This window comes from Myzus persicae, unplaced genomic scaffold, assembly GCF_001856785.1.
Source record: "Myzus persicae strain clone G006 unplaced genomic scaffold, MPER_G0061.0, whole genome shotgun sequence".
NCBI lineage: Eukaryota > Metazoa > Arthropoda > Insecta > Hemiptera > Aphididae > Myzus > Myzus persicae.
This window is the reverse complement of record NW_019101180.1, coordinates 161,149-179,277: the sequence shown is the minus strand read 5'-3', so window position 1 is coordinate 179,277 and position 18,129 is coordinate 161,149. Positions and strand designations below refer to the sequence as shown.

At 27.1% G+C, this 18,129-nt stretch overlaps 1 protein-coding gene across 3 annotated transcripts; it reads left to right on the top strand.

The window, feature by feature from the left end:
* The first annotated feature begins 911 nt into the window (after positions 1 to 911).
* Positions 912 to 16,203, top strand: LOC111028074. 3 transcript variants are annotated; one of them, XM_022306607.1, is made up of 8 exons: positions 912 to 1,464; positions 9,174 to 9,513; positions 11,128 to 12,750; positions 12,810 to 13,019; positions 14,189 to 14,258; positions 14,346 to 15,730; positions 15,791 to 15,883; positions 15,943 to 16,203. In XM_022306607.1, the coding sequence occupies exons 1-8, from the start codon at positions 1,169 to 1,171 to the stop codon at positions 16,135 to 16,137; spliced, it is 4,212 nt and encodes a 1,403-aa protein (XP_022162299.1). In that variant the 5' UTR covers positions 912 to 1,168; the 3' UTR covers positions 16,138 to 16,203. The 3 variants fall into 3 exon arrangements, with proteins under 3 accessions (XP_022162299.1, XP_022162300.1, XP_022162301.1); XM_022306608.1 differs by lacking the exon at positions 912 to 1,464 and adding an exon at positions 1,874 to 2,111; XM_022306609.1 differs by lacking the exon at positions 912 to 1,464 and adding an exon at positions 6,405 to 6,713.
* Positions 16,204 to 18,129: the final 1,926 nt, after the last annotated feature.

Here is an 18,129-nt window from a genome sequence, read left to right as displayed (position 1 = left end):
TTCAGATTAAATTGATAACGCAGCTACAACGTAACAAGGAAATTGAATACCAACCAACTATTTCAATTTGCATATCTCTCCACAATTTTAGAATGCGGCGCAGAGCAAAGGTCAATGGGTACGTATATTGTACAGCAAAAAAAAATTCCGTCATTGGTTCGTGTTGACTACGTAGCGGGGAACGAACGTCCCGATAGCGTCGTGCTGTTCCGTAAAAGTCACCGAATTAACTCCCCCTCCCCAACGACGATTAGAACAGAACCAAAAAAATGTTGGAAAATCAAGTTGACAGTCATCATAGGTGATAGATATAATATATAAATATTGTCGTTTATAGTGGTGGTAAGGGGTGAACAACCCTAACTACATGACACCCTTCCAAAAACAGCCACCACCCCATCCAACCCCTCCGTAACTCCACTATGCAATGGAAACGTGTAAATGGCCGTTAAAAATTATGATGATACCTAATAATGAACACGACAATAATAAATATTAAAGACGGCGACGAAGACGAATTTTCATAATATAATATTAACTATTGAGTGAATTATAACGTAGGTCCAGCATTACATATGTCCAGTACCTTGAACGTAAATTATAAATATCGATCCCTATTCATGGAATAGTAACTAACCCTTGAATGTTGGAGGGCCGCCGATGCGCGAAGGGAGGGCAGTACATCGACAACCTTACGTGCACCCACTGTCTTGGATAATAACAAAAATTATTATTATTATTATTATTATTATTATAAAGAAATAAGGATAAAGGAATCCTTTATAATACCTAAAGTCCTAAATTAAATTATTATGTCGTATTATTTTATTATTAAGAATGCCGTCACCATACTAGTCTGATGATAGCGAGCGGAAGAGATAACGGCTGACAGACACTGACGTTATCACATAAATTGGTTGGCAACCAGGACCCAGCCTGCTCCCAAGGCCGCAACCACCACCACCGCCTGAATATTACATGCAGTAAACTGCAGACCTCAGACCATAGCACTAGCGGGTTAGCAGCCCACCACTGGCTCGAATATTGTTCTACTCGCGCGACGCGCCGTTTTCGTCTGTTCCGTCCGGATCCGGTTGCCGCCGCTCAGTCGTCACTCGTCGTCCGTACGGGTGGAACGGTGGTTGATTGTCGTTGCGTCGTCCCTGTTATGTCAGGGGATGTTTTGGAAGTTTTCGAAGCCTGTCTAATGAAGCCGTTTAAATACCCAAGACTTGTGTTTAAAGGGCACCTGTACCATTTCCACAAGCCATGCTCTCGTCACCTCCGATGGAAATGCAACCGTGTGTATGCATTGAAGTGCCCGGCCGTGCTAAGGACGAGCATGAATATGCTAAATCTAGAGTATATTGCCGTCGATCACGATCACAATCACGAAATAGACGAAGCAGCAATTACTAATTTAAGAATGAAATTACAGATGCTCAGAGCATCTTCCTTCTTTCGGTAAGATATTATAAAAAATATGTTAATATATTATAATACACCCATACCAAAGCATATAGATATATATTTAATTTAATTATCATACCTCCATAGTGGTGTGATAGGGGTTACTTTGAACCATACATTTTCCCACAATCTTGGTTTTCAAGTTATCAATTAAGAACATTGATAACATTATTGTGCTACGTTATAGGTTTATCATTTCCTTTAATGAGTATATCTCACAGCACAGTGTATTATATTATTAATTATCCTGTTTTTTTTTATTTTTTATTTTGGGCACCATTAATAACAATTAATTTTATTCTTTGTACCTATTATTGGTTCAATGGTTGTGTAACGACCAATTCGTATCTAAAAAGGTGAACAGTCTGTGTGATATTTTTCTTTCCCACAAAAAATAATTGTATCATCTCAAATCAATTATTGCTTCCAATTTAATTGTTTTCAATTATCGCACCTTCTTGCTCTAAAATTAGTCGTATATCATAGTTACCTATGTATTATATTAAAATGATTAGTTATCATTTTCAACCACAGTTTATTCACAAAACACCCACTTGCTATAGTAGAGATGGACATCACTATGAGTTGTATTCAAGTACCTTTATTGTTATGTATGACTATGACTTTAATATGCAGGTCAGGTGAGCAATTCCAATTATTGGCGACTTCAAATAATATTTAATACATTACATTTTAAATTAAAATTTTTAAGCAAACTACCAATTGTTTTAGTATTAGGTACATCTTGTATGAGATTTTTAAATTTTCTTAATTGATGGTTCTGAAATCATTGTTTGGTTACAATTTGTTAGATGTTAGAATGTCATCCTCAAAAATATTAGGTACTTCTTATCTGTTATACTTCATTATTGTTATTTTAATATTTCATATACTATGTTATTATGCTTGTAATATTATTTTAACATTTCATATAATATAATGCTTGTAGGTATATTATCTTAACATTTTATAGTATGCTAATTGCTTGTATATTATTAATAGTTGAACATCAAGTAATAGAAAAAATACTGTCCGAAACATTTGGAAAAATACCTTACTTTAATACCAAATTTTAAACTTATAGTAGTTGTATTTTTGTACAATTTTCTTTCTTAGTTTTATTACTTCTTGGTGATGTTCCTGTATTGTTGACCAATGTCTACTTCTGTTTAATATTACTACCACATTATTATGCATTAATGTTTTCCTTTGTTCTTTTGCGCAAAACATGTGCAAATTTTATTCAATAATTGATGTAAAGGCATAGTAACAATATGTGCCTTACTTCCCTATCATTTATGATTCAACAACTTACCATTATTTTAAACTGTTTAAGATAAATAAATTATTTATACAGGAATCAATAAGACATGTATGATAATAGTATAATTGTTCTTATATTAAAATTATTATTTGAAAATGGTTTTAGTATAAAATACTGTTAATAATAAAAATTAACAATTTAATAATATATTTATGATATCAACTACAATTTGAAAACTACAGCGAAACAAAATTGTCATTTGGTAAATAATACTTATGACTTGCGTTCTACCTATATTCGTAAATAAAATACAATAGTACCTTTCTTTTCAGATTTAAGATCATTATATTAGTTCATATTTGCCTATTGTATGCCACCTAAAAGATGCTTTTTAACCGTCAATATCACATTATCATATACTGTTATAAATATTATAAATGTTGTATAGAAAATATAAACCTATACAATTAAAGTAGCTACCTAACTTATATATATATATTATATAGGTATAAATTTTTTTTAAATTTGTTCTTACAAAAATTTTCATGTTCTTTGACAGAGCGAAACATTTTATGTCAACAATACCTATATCATTTCAGAAAAAAAACTTATAATAATTGTAATTTTCTGAAAACTATAAATAGCTAAAAAAATAGTCGAAAAAATTTATGAAAAATGTATGGTGAATAGGAAATTTTATTATAAACATATAAAGAAAATTTAAAGTATCATTATTATTTTTTGAGTTGTATCAAATAAATTAAATATTTTTTTTTCAATTACTGGTTTTGCGTGAAGATCGCTGTTTTCCTTAATTTTTTTGATGCTTTCCAACATTGGAAAACTAGGTGCTGAAAATTTTTTACTTAAGATCTTCCAAATTATAAACTAGGTTCACTTTCCTACCAGAAAAAATTCTGAAGTAGAAAATCAAAGCATTTTTGCTTCTCAAAAATTAGTGATGCAGACACAAAAAAAAACCATTGTAAAATCAATACATTCATCGCTTAGCTCAGATTCTAAAAACGTGTGTTCCAACCAGAGCTATCCTAAGGCGAGGAGGGTCCAGGCCCCGGGCTTCGTGTTTTAAAAAAATTAGTAAAATTGGTTTATAATATCAAATTAACGAAGTAGGTACATCGTAAAAATATTGAACTTTTTTCCTTGTTATCGAGAACTGGTGTTGGCATTGCTTCTCCCCCGGTCAACATCGTTTATTGTGACTAAAAATATTGAACTATCCAATAATAACATGTAATTACAATGGCGATACCTAATAGCATTGTTGGTGGTGTGCGGGTAGCGGCCACCGTCTTTTTAGTCTAATTTTCATTACTTAGGTATTAATTATAAATTATAATAATAGAAATTCTGCCAAACACAAACACACACGTGTATGATACGAAAAAAAAAAATTATAATAATTACCTTTGAAAAAAATCAAATATTTAATCAATTAAATACCTCTCACTCGTTAAATTATTATTATTAATTTAATCAAAATAATATTTCGGAATATCAGACTTACAACAGTTAAAACGTCAGTATTTTAAAGAAAAACAATGTTCATAATAAGTAATATTTATTGAGCAAAATATAAAAAGAAGGTCCTAAGTATACTAAGCCTATTTTATTAGTAGTTTTTATTGTTGACATCGAGTCTGGTTAATAGAATAATATTCAAAAAGTGGTCGATTACGTATAAATATCAAAAATTTAAAACTAGTGCTGAAAAATCGAAACTTAAAATTACTGAAAAACAACAAAATCAACGTAAAAAACAGTCGAAAATTGTTTATTAAAAAAATACCAAAACAATAGTATTGCCAGGAGTGGTCTTATTTATTGAGCATTTTTTTTCAATTTAACACGATTTGTATGAAAATGTTGATTATAACGATATAATTGAAAAGTTTGCAGAAATAAAAGCCAGAAAAATTAATTTTGAATGAATGTTATGATATTTTACTATATATTTAATTTATTATATTAAAGACGAGGTTATTTTATTTTCACAGGATAAATTTTTATTTGTACTGTGTTAAATCGATTAAGAATAGGTAATAGTTATTTTAAGTATGATTTTACCAAATATGAGAGTTCTATCTGCTTATTTGTATTTTATTAAATTAAAGCTAATTTGTATAAATATCAAGTGATATTTTTAGTATTATATGATAAATTGTAATTAATTAAGTACCTATCTATTTTTTTTGTGTGATAAAAACTATTGATGATGTACTTATGAAAAATTTGTTGGTAGATATAAAAGCTAGAGGTACCTATTACATTTGTTTTCGCCCGAGGCCTCACAAATCCTTAGGACGGTCCGGTTGGGTTAGGATAGGTTTCCACTCTGCTGTATAGTAATGTTGAGTAAACTTCAGCACTGTAATTAAGTGTTACATTTGAATTCATTGCATATGGAAAAGATTCTGAGCGGAGACTCAGAGTCTCTCCAACAAAAACTAATAGTTATAGTTATTATTAAAATACTAAGTATATTTTATTTTGAATTTATATTGCTATTTTAGTAATTTATTTTACTATACTTATAAATAGGTACAGTAGATTTAATTACTTTTTGCGAGAAAACTATCATATATTATTGCTATTAACTTTTTAGTCAATACTGCAGACTTACCAGTTACCTTAGAACTTCGTATCTAATATAAATAGGTTATAAGTAACTTCAAATGAATCTAAACATTTTGGAAAAATTTCATTGAGTTAAGAAAATTTAGTAACAGTGGAATGTTTCTATTTTTAACGCTTAATACGTTTTGAATTATAACATAAAAACAAAAAAATCGTTATTTTCACATGGACATACATTTTTGTAAAATTCAAACTTCAGACGCCCATCTATACTTATAAATAAATAATTCCTTCTTTCATTATTTAACGGACTCAATAACCACTGGACCGTTTTCAATAAAAGTTATACATATCAATCGATTCTATGAGACTCTTGAGTTAGAGACGGTCTTTAGCTTCGTTTTTCTACCTATATAGGTCGATATAGAGTAGCTCATGTCTCACTTATGCATTTAATTATGGCTCTCACAAATGGGATTTGTTTATTTACGGGTTGTAATTACACTGGTAACAGATAATAAAATAGTTTTCATGATATAAAAGATTATATTTTCTGTGTTGTAATTTATTTTGTAATTAAGGCTAATAAAGCTAGTATACAGAAGTATAAAATTGAGGGTCGCTGTAAATTGCGTCCAATTTTAAATTGTGTATGTGAATTGTAGTCCGGATATATATTTTATATATATATAAATGGCGGTCTGGGAATAATTTTGTGTGTATACCTACCTGAATATTTTTGTTTATATGTAAATTATGTCGAAGGCTTTTTTTACAAAATAAATATTTTCCTTCCAATGTTTCAGACTAAGGACTATTCAATATAATTGAATAAATATTGGTATTTGGCTTTTCTTAATACATAATTAAAAAATATATTATTAGCAATTAGAAATAATATGTTTGCAAAAATGTGTAAAAATGTATTAAAAAAAGTATTATTAAAAATTTGTAATTAAGAAACTGGTAAAAATGAGTAAGACAATTCCCGCACATATGATCTAACCAAGTAATTGTTTTTGCTTGCCATAATGCCATTCATACATTTTGTCATGTATAAATGTTTCTTTTTCAGTATTTTTTTTGTTTTTTCCCTCACTTCTCAATGCGATGTATATAATATCATACTGCACGTTTTTAAAATGGCAATGAAATGAAATATGTTTGGATGAATTGGATGAGCCTACTGGAAATCAGAATATTCCAGGACAATTTACACACATTTCAAATATACCCGAGACTCAACTTACGTGTGTCTTAAAAGTACACTGACCGCAATTTACTTAGTTTATGATGACTATGACTTTTTTTGGGGACGCAATTTACTGACTTCGAAAATATAATGGGTAGCAACTGCTATTATAATGTTTAAAAGTCAAAGGTATGGCTGAAGCTTATATAATCATAAAAATACTACGATTTTAACGTTTCAGGGAAAATATAGATAATAAATTTAACCAGTTATTTGAGGTGGCTTACCCTAACTAAAACCTTTATCGCATATTAGTTTATGTCTGCATGTGGTATTGGTTCAGTAGATTCACTAAAGAAAAAAAGGTACTTATTAAATATTAATATACGTCGCAGTTTTAATGTCCATCTCCGTTTTATTGATCTTTGTTCAACGCCGGGAAATACAACTACAGTAAATACTGTTTGAGACAAAATTAAAAAATTCCAACTTCAAACTATTAAAAAAAATTACTGTGGATTTCCATTTTCCAGTATTCACACTCAATTTCTATTTAAAATGACAGGTACTAATTTGTTATATCCCCACCCGAGAATTTTATATGGCCTCGCCATTCTATTATATTTCACTGTCATTCATAATAATCAATATATCGTGTTAATAATTCTTCGGTTCTTGGAAATATGTACCATTGTCCAATTCTATAGGCTATAATATAGTCTGTACTACATCATAACAAATTCATATGTGTTGTTAAAAAATCAATAATTAAATAGATATACACCGATCAATTACCGTGGGGGTCTTGTCAGTTCTTGTACGTCGTTATTCGATTTATAGATGTATATTATTTATACTATTATTAATTCATATACATTTACTTACTATTATTACAATTCATTTAAAAGACTCGATATTTTTTTTTAAATATATTGGTGGCCGACAGGGCTATAAAGTTGTCACACGCCCGGGCTGAGATATCACAAACCAGTACCAAATTACACTAATAACAGCTTATGATGAACCTCACATTAATTTTTCAAGCATTTAACCGTCGAAAATGTAACAAAAAAAATAATTGTAGATTTCAAATGTTTATCAATAGGGGGCTCAATTTTTTTTTGAACCGTGAATATTAAATGCTTATATAAACATTTTTCAAAAAATGCAATTACTACTGTTTGTTTTTGAATTATAAAAAAATAAGAAAATCGATTTTGTGTAAACCGATTTTGGGTAATACTTCCCGTTTTCTTATTTTTAGATTTTAAACGGAGCAATAATTACAATGATGTGTGTTTTTTTGTGTATCTCTACACAATTTACTATAGTTTTCAAATCCAGTATATCTTTTCTAGTATGAAAGTGAATTTTTTTGACTGGTACTGATGGTAGGTCAAAATTCCCGAACTTTTCAAAATATTATGAAAAAACCCGCAATTTCTACATGAAATTAATTTTTGATAAAATCTTGTTTAGTTTATTGTAACCGTAGGTACTTGAAATGTTTCCTTAATGTTAAATTACCATTTTTTTTACATAACATAATTTTTAAAACATTTTGACTATTTTAGAGCTAGCTATAGAAATTTTTTTTTTTTTTTTAGTTTTTTCTTTTTTATAAATATCAACAAATACATTTTTTCTGTCGAAATGCTCAAAAAATGTATATATGGTTCCCCTTATGTTTTAATTATGGACATTTCAAAATATTAAAAGAACATAGGTATGATTTTGTTTTTATAAACATTTAAATTTGATGTTGAAATGTTGACAAAAGTCGCTAAATTCACGAAAACATGAGAATTATTTTATAGTTTGAATTTATAAAAATGTATAGCTAGCTAAGGATTAAAAATATAATTCAACATTCCTTATATTATGTAGTTCATCATATTATATTGAAAAATTGAAAAATATATATATTAAAAGGTTATTAAACAAGTATATATTATAGTAACTTACTCAATAATAAGATGTACTCAACACCTGCATAGCAGTCAGCAGAGCAGTTATCTACTCTTTCTTTTTGTTTGTCCTAACTATTAAGAGTTATGAGTATTTTAAGTTGTACAAATAATTTACAATTTTTAAATACTCATAACTCTCTTTAAAATTAGAATATAATAAAAAGCCCAAGAGAAGCCCTCCGTAATAATCTTACCTTTAATTTTAATAAGAGGTCAATTCACTCTAATTTTTAAGCTAACTGAGCTAAATGTGATCTGCTGAACTTAAAATTTGATATGTTCCACACTCTTGTAAGACAAAGATAACACATGCGGGTATAACGTCCTCTTGAGATAATTACTGTGAGCTGCATTACTTTCAACCCACTATTGTACCAACTAAATTCACTTTCCTATCAGAAAATATATAGAAATTGAAGATTGAAGTTTTTTTTTTCCTTTAAAAGAGTCTCTTCCGGCCAAAAAACACAACATTTTTACTATTGTAGAATTAATACATTTATTGCTCTTCTCAAAATCAAAAACATTCAGGTAGATTAATAATTAAAATCACTTTCCTATAGAATTTTAAATTATTTTTATTTTTTAATGATGACTTTTTTTATGAAAAATTATGGAAATTATTTAAAAAAATTAAAGCATGTTTAATCATTTTATTTATTACATTTTTTTTTTTTAGGAATAATTCCATGTTCAAAGGCAGGAATCCTTGTCCTAAGATTATACATCTTAAAGAAGGTATATCTAAGAATAATACCAAGCTTAAACCGAAGAATGGTTATGCTAACATTAATATTGATGAAGAGGATATACCTGAGAATATTAAAAATAATAAACTAGCTAGATTTTGTGCTTCTATTAATCAAATATTTAATGTTGATCCACTTGATTATGACTATGAAGATAATTACACAGATGGACTTGAAAAAATAATCAAAAATAAAAACTTAAATGATATAAGTTTCGATTTTGAAAATCCAAGCATTAGAATTACAAGAAATACAAGAAAACAAAAACAAGTAGGTTATTTAAATTTACATTTAATTATTTACTTTTAAAATTGCATGTTATAAATATATTATTTTTTTAGAAGGTAAAAAGAGTAAAAACTTGTTCTTGTATTGTTATTGTTAAAAATGTTATTGCTGCATATTAGTTCAAATAATTACAGTCACTGTAATTTAAATTCAAAAATAGCTTAGATTTTAGCAATACAATTAAACTGTTTGTATTTTTAAATTAAAAGTTTAATATAATCATTTATTATTTTATTAATACAGACACAAAAAACAATCATAGGACTTCTTACATAATTGTAGGAAAGTGAAAGTTATATATTTCAATCACTTATATACACAATAATTATACTTATAAATATATATTCTTATAATTTTTCTAATGTAAATTGGTATTACTGTGGTGGTTGTACAAACAATTTACTGTATTAAAATACTCATAACTTGCTTTAAAATTAAAATATAAAAATAAACATATGAGGTTCACTAGATAATAGTCTTACCTTTAAATAGTATAAGATTTCAATTCACTCAATTTTTTTAAGTAATAGATCTAAATGAGCTTAAAAAAATTGCTATGTTACGTATTTGCAAGACAGGGGCAAGGACATGCAAGGTGTAGCATCATCCTCTTAAGTAGAGTTATTTTGTTAGTGTGTAATGCCTGAAGTCAATACAAGTAAAATTGCATGTGTAATAAATCATTATGTCAAAATTTAAGATTTAAAAATAACTTAAATATTATATTTATTGAAATATTATGTTATTGTAAAATACAATCGTGTCAATTATCATTATTTATTTAAATATACGAAGACTCCATAATATAATTTAGAGGTTGGTACATAATAACAACTGTTCTATCACTGACTAATTCATTGATGTTACCATAATGTGTTTATTTCTCCAAATAATATCTAAAATTGTAACATCCATACATGATGGTTAATCAAGGCATCTGATTTTAGTCATGAGTACATAAAATAATAAAAAAATTGTTGTTTTCAACCTTAAAGAATCAATGTAATATTATTTTATATATATAAATGTTAAACCTGAAATATTAAACAATAATAAAATAAAAGTCCATTTATAATTTCTGTCGTGAACTAAGTAAATTGCTTTATGAATATTTGATGTGCAGTTTACCAATAACTACAAAATTTTAAATATAACTTTCACTACTTATGTTTAATTTAAGTTAACATTTTCAGTATTTTAACTAAAAGAAAATCTATCAGTATTATTTTAGAATTGGCTATACATAACAAAATAAATGCCTTGTTTTTGAGTAACAAACATTTAAACAGAAGTAGATGTTATTCAGTCATACTAAAAAAAAAAAAAAAATTGAAAGACTTAATACTTTTTAGTTATAAGAAAAATGAGTTTACCGCATAAAATTAATTATTAATAATTCTTCATGAAATTCACTTATTACCTTTACACAATAAAGGTATCAATTAAAATTGTTAGATATAATCAACAATTCTGATGTTAAAACAAATGGGTGGTTATTTTTTCATGTATTATAAAAATATTAAATAACTCTGAACTGTTGAGTAATTTACATTTAATTGACCCTTACCATAATTATATATTAAAACTGTTTTTTAGATTGAATCTAATAATTTAAAAAATGACACAACGAAGAATAATATAAGGTGTTCTTCTTTCAAGATCAAAACTTTTAACCAGGTGCATGATGAAATGTTGCCAAAAGAACAAAACTTGATTGTCAGTAAGAAGGAAAAAAATGATGGACAAGTGAATGAAAGTTCTTTGCTTCCAAATACAGATAAAGAAAAAAATACTTCTGCTATTAACACAAATCAAAAAATAAATAATAAGACTATTAATACTCGCAAAACAAAAAATTCTTTGATTAGTGATATAATTTTAGATAAGATTACTTTAACTAGTAATACACATGAAAAAATAAATACCTTAACTACTAATACTTATATTCCCAAAGAAAAAATTGCACTGATTAGTAATATAAATAATGATAAAAATACATTAACTAGTAATACACACGGAGATGAAAATACTTTGACGAGTAATACACACAAAGACATTAATATATTAACTACTAATACTTGTACACCTAAAGAAAAAAAATCATCAATTAGCAATATAAAGAAGGATAAAAATAAGTTGATTAGTAATATAAACAATTATAGTAATACTGTAACAAGTAATTCACACGAAGAAATAAATACATCAACTACTTATACTCATACACCCAAAGAAAAAATTGCATTGATTAGCAATATAAATAAAGATAAAAATACATTAAGTAGTAATACACACGGAGATGAAAATACTTTGACTAGTAATACACACAAAGACATAAATACTTTAACTAATAATACTCATACACCTAAAGAAAAAAAATCATCAATTAGCAATATAAAGAAAGATAAAAGTAATTTGATTAGGAATATAAACAATTATAGGAATACTGTAACTAGTAATTCACATGAAGAAATAAATGCATCAACTACTAATACTCATACTCCGAGAGGAAAAATTTCATTGATTAGCAATATAAATAAAGATAAAAATACATTAAGTAGTAATACACATGAAGAAAAAAATACTTTGACTACTAAGACTACCAAAAAAAAAGATTCTTTGATTAGAGCTTTAAAAAAAAAAAATTCATTTGGTAATAACATTCGCAAAAATAAAATTACTTCAATAAGTAATATAAGCAAAAATAAATCTGTTACGTCTAGAAAAAGTTATAAAATAAAAAATATTCTAACTACCAATAAACAAACAACTAAAAGGACTTTGGTTACAAATACACATAAAAAAATAAATATTAGGACTACTAATAAACAAAAAACAAAGAGCTCTTTAATCATAAATACTCGCAGAAAAAAAATGTATTCTAAATTAAAAAAGAAAACTCTGAAACCTACAAATCAAAATTCGCTTGAAATGAAAAGTACATCTATAATTTTAGCACCTACAATTAAAACAACATCTTCAATTTTAACATCTACAATTAAAATTAAACCTCCAATTAGAAGTTGTATGAACAACGCTATTAATTATGAGGATGATATTAGTATTAATAGTGACAGCGATAGCTATTACGATAATGAAGAACCTAATCATAATATAACCAATGATGTTAATTTGGTGCATGATGATATGATATCGATTTATTGTAAAGAAAATTGGCCAACAATTTTAAACAACTTGAGTGATCCTTTGACAGGAATTGAGGTAATACAATTTTTTACATTGAAAATATATTTTATTAATAATACTAATTAATACTGTAGGTGTACAGAAGTATTTTATTTAACAAAGCATGTATTCTGTTACAAAATCAATGCACTAAAACTAAATTAGAAATTTTGAAATTAAAAGGCCGTAACCTCCAATGGCAATTAAAATTTGAATGTTTGGAATTTCAAATAAAAACATTAGTAGAAAGTACAAGAAGTGACAGAAATACAAGACACATCAGTATTCAAAATCAAAATCAAAAGGTGAATATCAGTATTCTCTGTTTACATTTTAGATTCTGAGCGGAGCGATGAATGCATTGATTTTACGATGATGTGTGTTTTTATATTTATTTATTTTTTTGTATGTCTGTCATCACGGTTTCTTGCAGTAAAAGTGCTTCGATTTTCTTAAATAGCAGCGTTTCTGGTAGGAAAGTGAATCTAGTTGATGCATAGTTAGTTTTCAAAAGCAACAGAATAAACAAACAAATTTAAGGAAAAACGAGAATTTTTACGCAAAACCATTTTTCGAAAAATCGATTTTGGTTTTTGATGTAACTCTAACATAAATGTCTGTAGATACATGACATTTTCACTGAATATTTGTGTAAGCATTTTCTTTAGACCATAACATTCTAAAAATATTTTGATTTGTGTTGAACTATTTATAAGCATAAGAATTTTTCGATTTTTATTTGTTTTTTTTCAACTTAAGTCGATAAAAAAATTTTGCGTGGTCAAAAAACTTGAAAACGTAATACAAGGTTGGTTCCTTGTAAGTAGTTGTTAATGGAAATTTAAAAAAAAAGTGAGTGTATATCCACAATAATTTTTTATGAGCGTTTAAACTTAGAATTTTTGATAAAATTCGTAAAAATCACGAAAATTAGCACATTATATTGAGTTATAAATTCATAAAAAATTTTCTATTTATATCTAAGATTTAAAAATTTAATACAAGATTCCTTACAAGTTTGTCTACCTTTAAAATATGATTTTATTCGATTGTTTTGTACTTTTTATTTTTATCATATATATTATTTTTATCATGTTGGTTGCTTATAGATGTGTGTATGTATGTATGTATGTATGTATCTGTTTATGTATATACACATACATACTTTTATAACAATAGGTGTTTATAACAATAGGTGTTTTCTGGGTGTAGAAAAATCCAATAGTCTTTGATGCTGTATGGTACAATAGCTGGGCTATAGGTTGCCTCAAAGTCTGTAGCCAAGATATTACAAAATGTTTCTACTAAATATGCCAACTTATATTTCAGAAAATAATAATTTTTATTTAATTTTATTATAATGATTTATTATACTATTTAAAGTGAATAACGATTAAATGATCTACACAATTTCACTAGCTTATTATTTTTTAAATTTAATACTAAACTTAGAAATGTTTTCATTGTGTTATAGGATGCAGCATTATGTAGAAGTATTGGAGTTGGAAAGAAAGAGACCACCAATGCAGGTAGAAAGAAAAAAGGTAAATCAATCTATCTTGTAAAAAAATAACTCATCATAAGATTTAATAAAACTAAAACTAAAATAATTGTTAATCCTTTTGCTCTAGTTTGTACAGATTTAAAAAACGATATTACACCAGATAACTTTAAAACTTTGAAATCATACCAACAATCTTTGAACAGTGAAGACGGAAATCTAACTGAATGTGAGACAGATATTAATACAACTAAATCCAAAGAAATCAAAACAAATTTATCTTCTACACAAGTGATGGTTGATTTGATAAAAGATATTCCACCAAGTACAACTGCTTCAATATTAATCCCGGAATCTTCAGAAAGTAAAAAAAGAAGTGTATCCGAATGTGATACATATATTACAAGATCAAAAACTAAGATAATAAAAACTAATCATTCTTCTATTCCAAATTTTGATAATTTGAATGTACATATTCCACCAGAGACAACAATTTCAATAATAAGCCCTGAATCTATTTACACTGAACAAGACAATTTAACTCAGTCTGACTCTGGTATTGAGATAACTAAATCCAAAGTTATTGAGACTAATGAACAGTCTACTTTAGAGTCCTCAAATATATGTCCAGATTTTGCAATTTTGACTCAATATGGTACAGAAATTGAATTCTCTGAAATAACTGAGTCCAATATGATTGATTGTTATGAACCTGCCACTTCAGCTTCCATTGATAGAACTGTAAACAATCCACCAGTTATAACAACTTCAGGGTTAAGCTCGTATTTGTTCAGTAATCAAAAAACAATTTCAACACAATATAACACAGATATTAGGAAAACTAGATCTAAAACAATGGAGTCTAGTCCTGCGTACATCGATTTAACTGTAGACAGTCCACCAGATATGATCTCTTCAAGTGTAAACCCAAATATGTTAAATGGTCAATCAAGTTCGACTCTACACAACACACAAATTGAGTGTTATGAACCTTCTACTTCAACATCCATTGATTTAACTGTAAACGATCTACCAATTATGATGAATTCAATGTTAAAAAATAAAACAAATATATTTACTCAATGTAACAAAGATATTGAGATAACTTCACTTACTTCAATGTCCACTGATTTAAGAAGTAATAATCCAACATTTTCGAGTTCATCTGTGAAGGCAACAACTCCATTGAACAGTAATGATGATCTTTGCATGGATGGTGAATCAAAGGTTAAAAAACGTACTACCTTTGATGTATTTGTAGTTGGGAAAGATGCACAACTTTCGACAGTAGATGCAAAAAGAATAAAACGCATAGATTGGAAGTGCCCTCAAGCCCTGTTTGTTTCTTCTAACCAAATTCCCGTGGAGTTATCACATCAAAATGCTATTCTTCCAGTTGCCTTAAAAAGAATAAATGAGAATCCCCCGTCACAATATCCATTATTGAATATGCTGCTTACTAAACCAAATAATACAGTCATAAAACCAGCAGAAATAAATACAACACCCTTCAATGTAAGGTATTAATATTTTTTTTACTAAATACATATTTATTTTGATGTTTGTATGTTATAGAATCAAATGAATACACCATTTCCACCAAAAAATACAATTATAAAACAGGACAAAAGAACTTTTATATTAAATATCCCCGTCAATTCTGTCAATGTAAGTCATGTATATTTTTATTATAAATATATATTTATTTTGATATTTGTATTTAATAGAATCGAATGAAAGCACCATTACCTGATGTTGTTTACGAAAGCACTCAAATAACAAATAAAATCAATTACCAGGAGACAATTCATTCAAATTATTCATATAACCTACGTAAAGCAGCTCACAAGATGAAACCTGTACCCATAGCTATTCCATTACCACCTTCAGAAATAATTTATGGTTATTCGGATGAGATATAAATTATTTGTCTTTAATATATGTATTTAAAATATTATAGGTGTACAAATAAACTTTTTAAACATTGATTTTTTTTCGTATTGGTAATTAATTTTTAAAAAAAACCTTCTATTGAATAGTATTATATTTGTTTCCTTTGCTCTATTTTATTTTTAGAATTAATGTTTTAATGGTAAAACAATTAATAAATGTAAAATAAAAGTGTATTTTTTTTATTTTATTGTGTTTTTATAGCAGCCAAAATGAATACCTACTTAATAAAACCATGTAGACTAAAATAAGTTTTAGCAAGTATTTAGATCATACTGTATTAATAAAAAAAATTGTATTTGAAGATGTTTGTTTTGCAAGGCTGGGCATTAACGAGTTAAAAAAATAAAGTTAGGTTAAAAAGTTGATTTTACTTTAATTTTTTAACTTAACTAGTTACTCTTGGATTTTCATTCTTAACTATTAACTTATTAAATAACTTTTTTAATTAAATTGAATTAAATTAATTTATCATTTTAAGAAATAAGTTAAGTTAGTTTATTTTGTTTTTAATTTTTTTTTGCACTTCATTATTTGAGTTTATTTCGATTTTGTTGTCATGTCAAAAAAATATTTGTAGCGAATTGTTTCAAGTTCAAAATTTTATATTTTTTTCAATCACTGTATTTTAAAGGAAAAAATAATTTTTCAATGTAAAATTTTCTTAGCATAAATATGTATGCAACCTATTTATGTTTAAACTCATAGTTTAAGTATATCCAAGCCTGGGCTAGATTATGTTAATTTTTAATTGAGTTAAGTTAAGTTGATAGAAAACATTTTAAAAAGTTTAAAGTTAATAGGTATCCTAATTTTCTTTTAATCTCAGTTAAATTAAAAGTTATTTGAAAACGTTAACTAACTTACTAACTTAAGTTAATTTATTTATTTAACTATTTTTTAATATATAAGCAGCTAGATGTATGGTTTAAAATAATAAAAAGTAAATATTTATGCCATATATATCATCAATAATAATATTATTATATTTATTATTTAATTATTTATAACTCAAGACCGGATTTTGCATGAAATGTATGTTGCTATTTTCAACATCATATACATGCAGTCAACGAGTGTCCACAAATCATTAATTTAATTGATTAAATATAAAAATTGTATAGTGCATATTTAACAAAAACCGTACAAATATATACCAAACGATTTAAAAAAGTGTTGAGCAAAAAAAAACAGATTATAGGTACGTTTACATAATATTAATATCAAATATTTTACATCTCAAATAATATGCGGACTCTAAAAATAGGTTGGGGTATTGTTTTTCCAATTAACATACTACATTACATTTTTCGTACTTTTTTCCTATTTATATCAGTATATCAAAAATTAGCTACTATTTAATTTTAATAAAATATTTTTTACAATGTACCAATGGTTAAAACAATTTAACAAGTTACATTATTGTACTACATAATACATATTTGTTATATTATACATCTTGCTTTTTGTTAATGAAAATTTTAATGAAACTAATAATTAATAAATAATTATCACTGCAAAATTACAGGTACCGCAGGTGGATTGTTTACCTGATTAGCTGTAGTACATCGTCTGCGATCCGACAAAGTCGGATTGCTTACCTAGGTAGCTAACTTGAATGTTAAACGATTTTCACTTGAGGTAACGGACTTGCTAGACATTCCAACTCAGTTTTCGAATTTACATTTTTTTACATACGAAAAAGCAAAAGACATGCGATGGGGAACCGTGTTATTCAATTGCCGATTTTCGTGGGTAAAGTGAAATTTCAAACATTCCCGCGCTCGAAACGAGATCTCTAAGACTTATCAAAAATCGTTACCACCTCCTACATTTTTGTTTTTTAACTACCCATGACGTCAACAGGAGTGACTTCTAAAAGTAATTTCAACGACATTGACGTCTGCATCGCCGAGTCTCACAACTCACAAGCCCCCGAGTTTCACAGGCAGCTAGTCAAATAT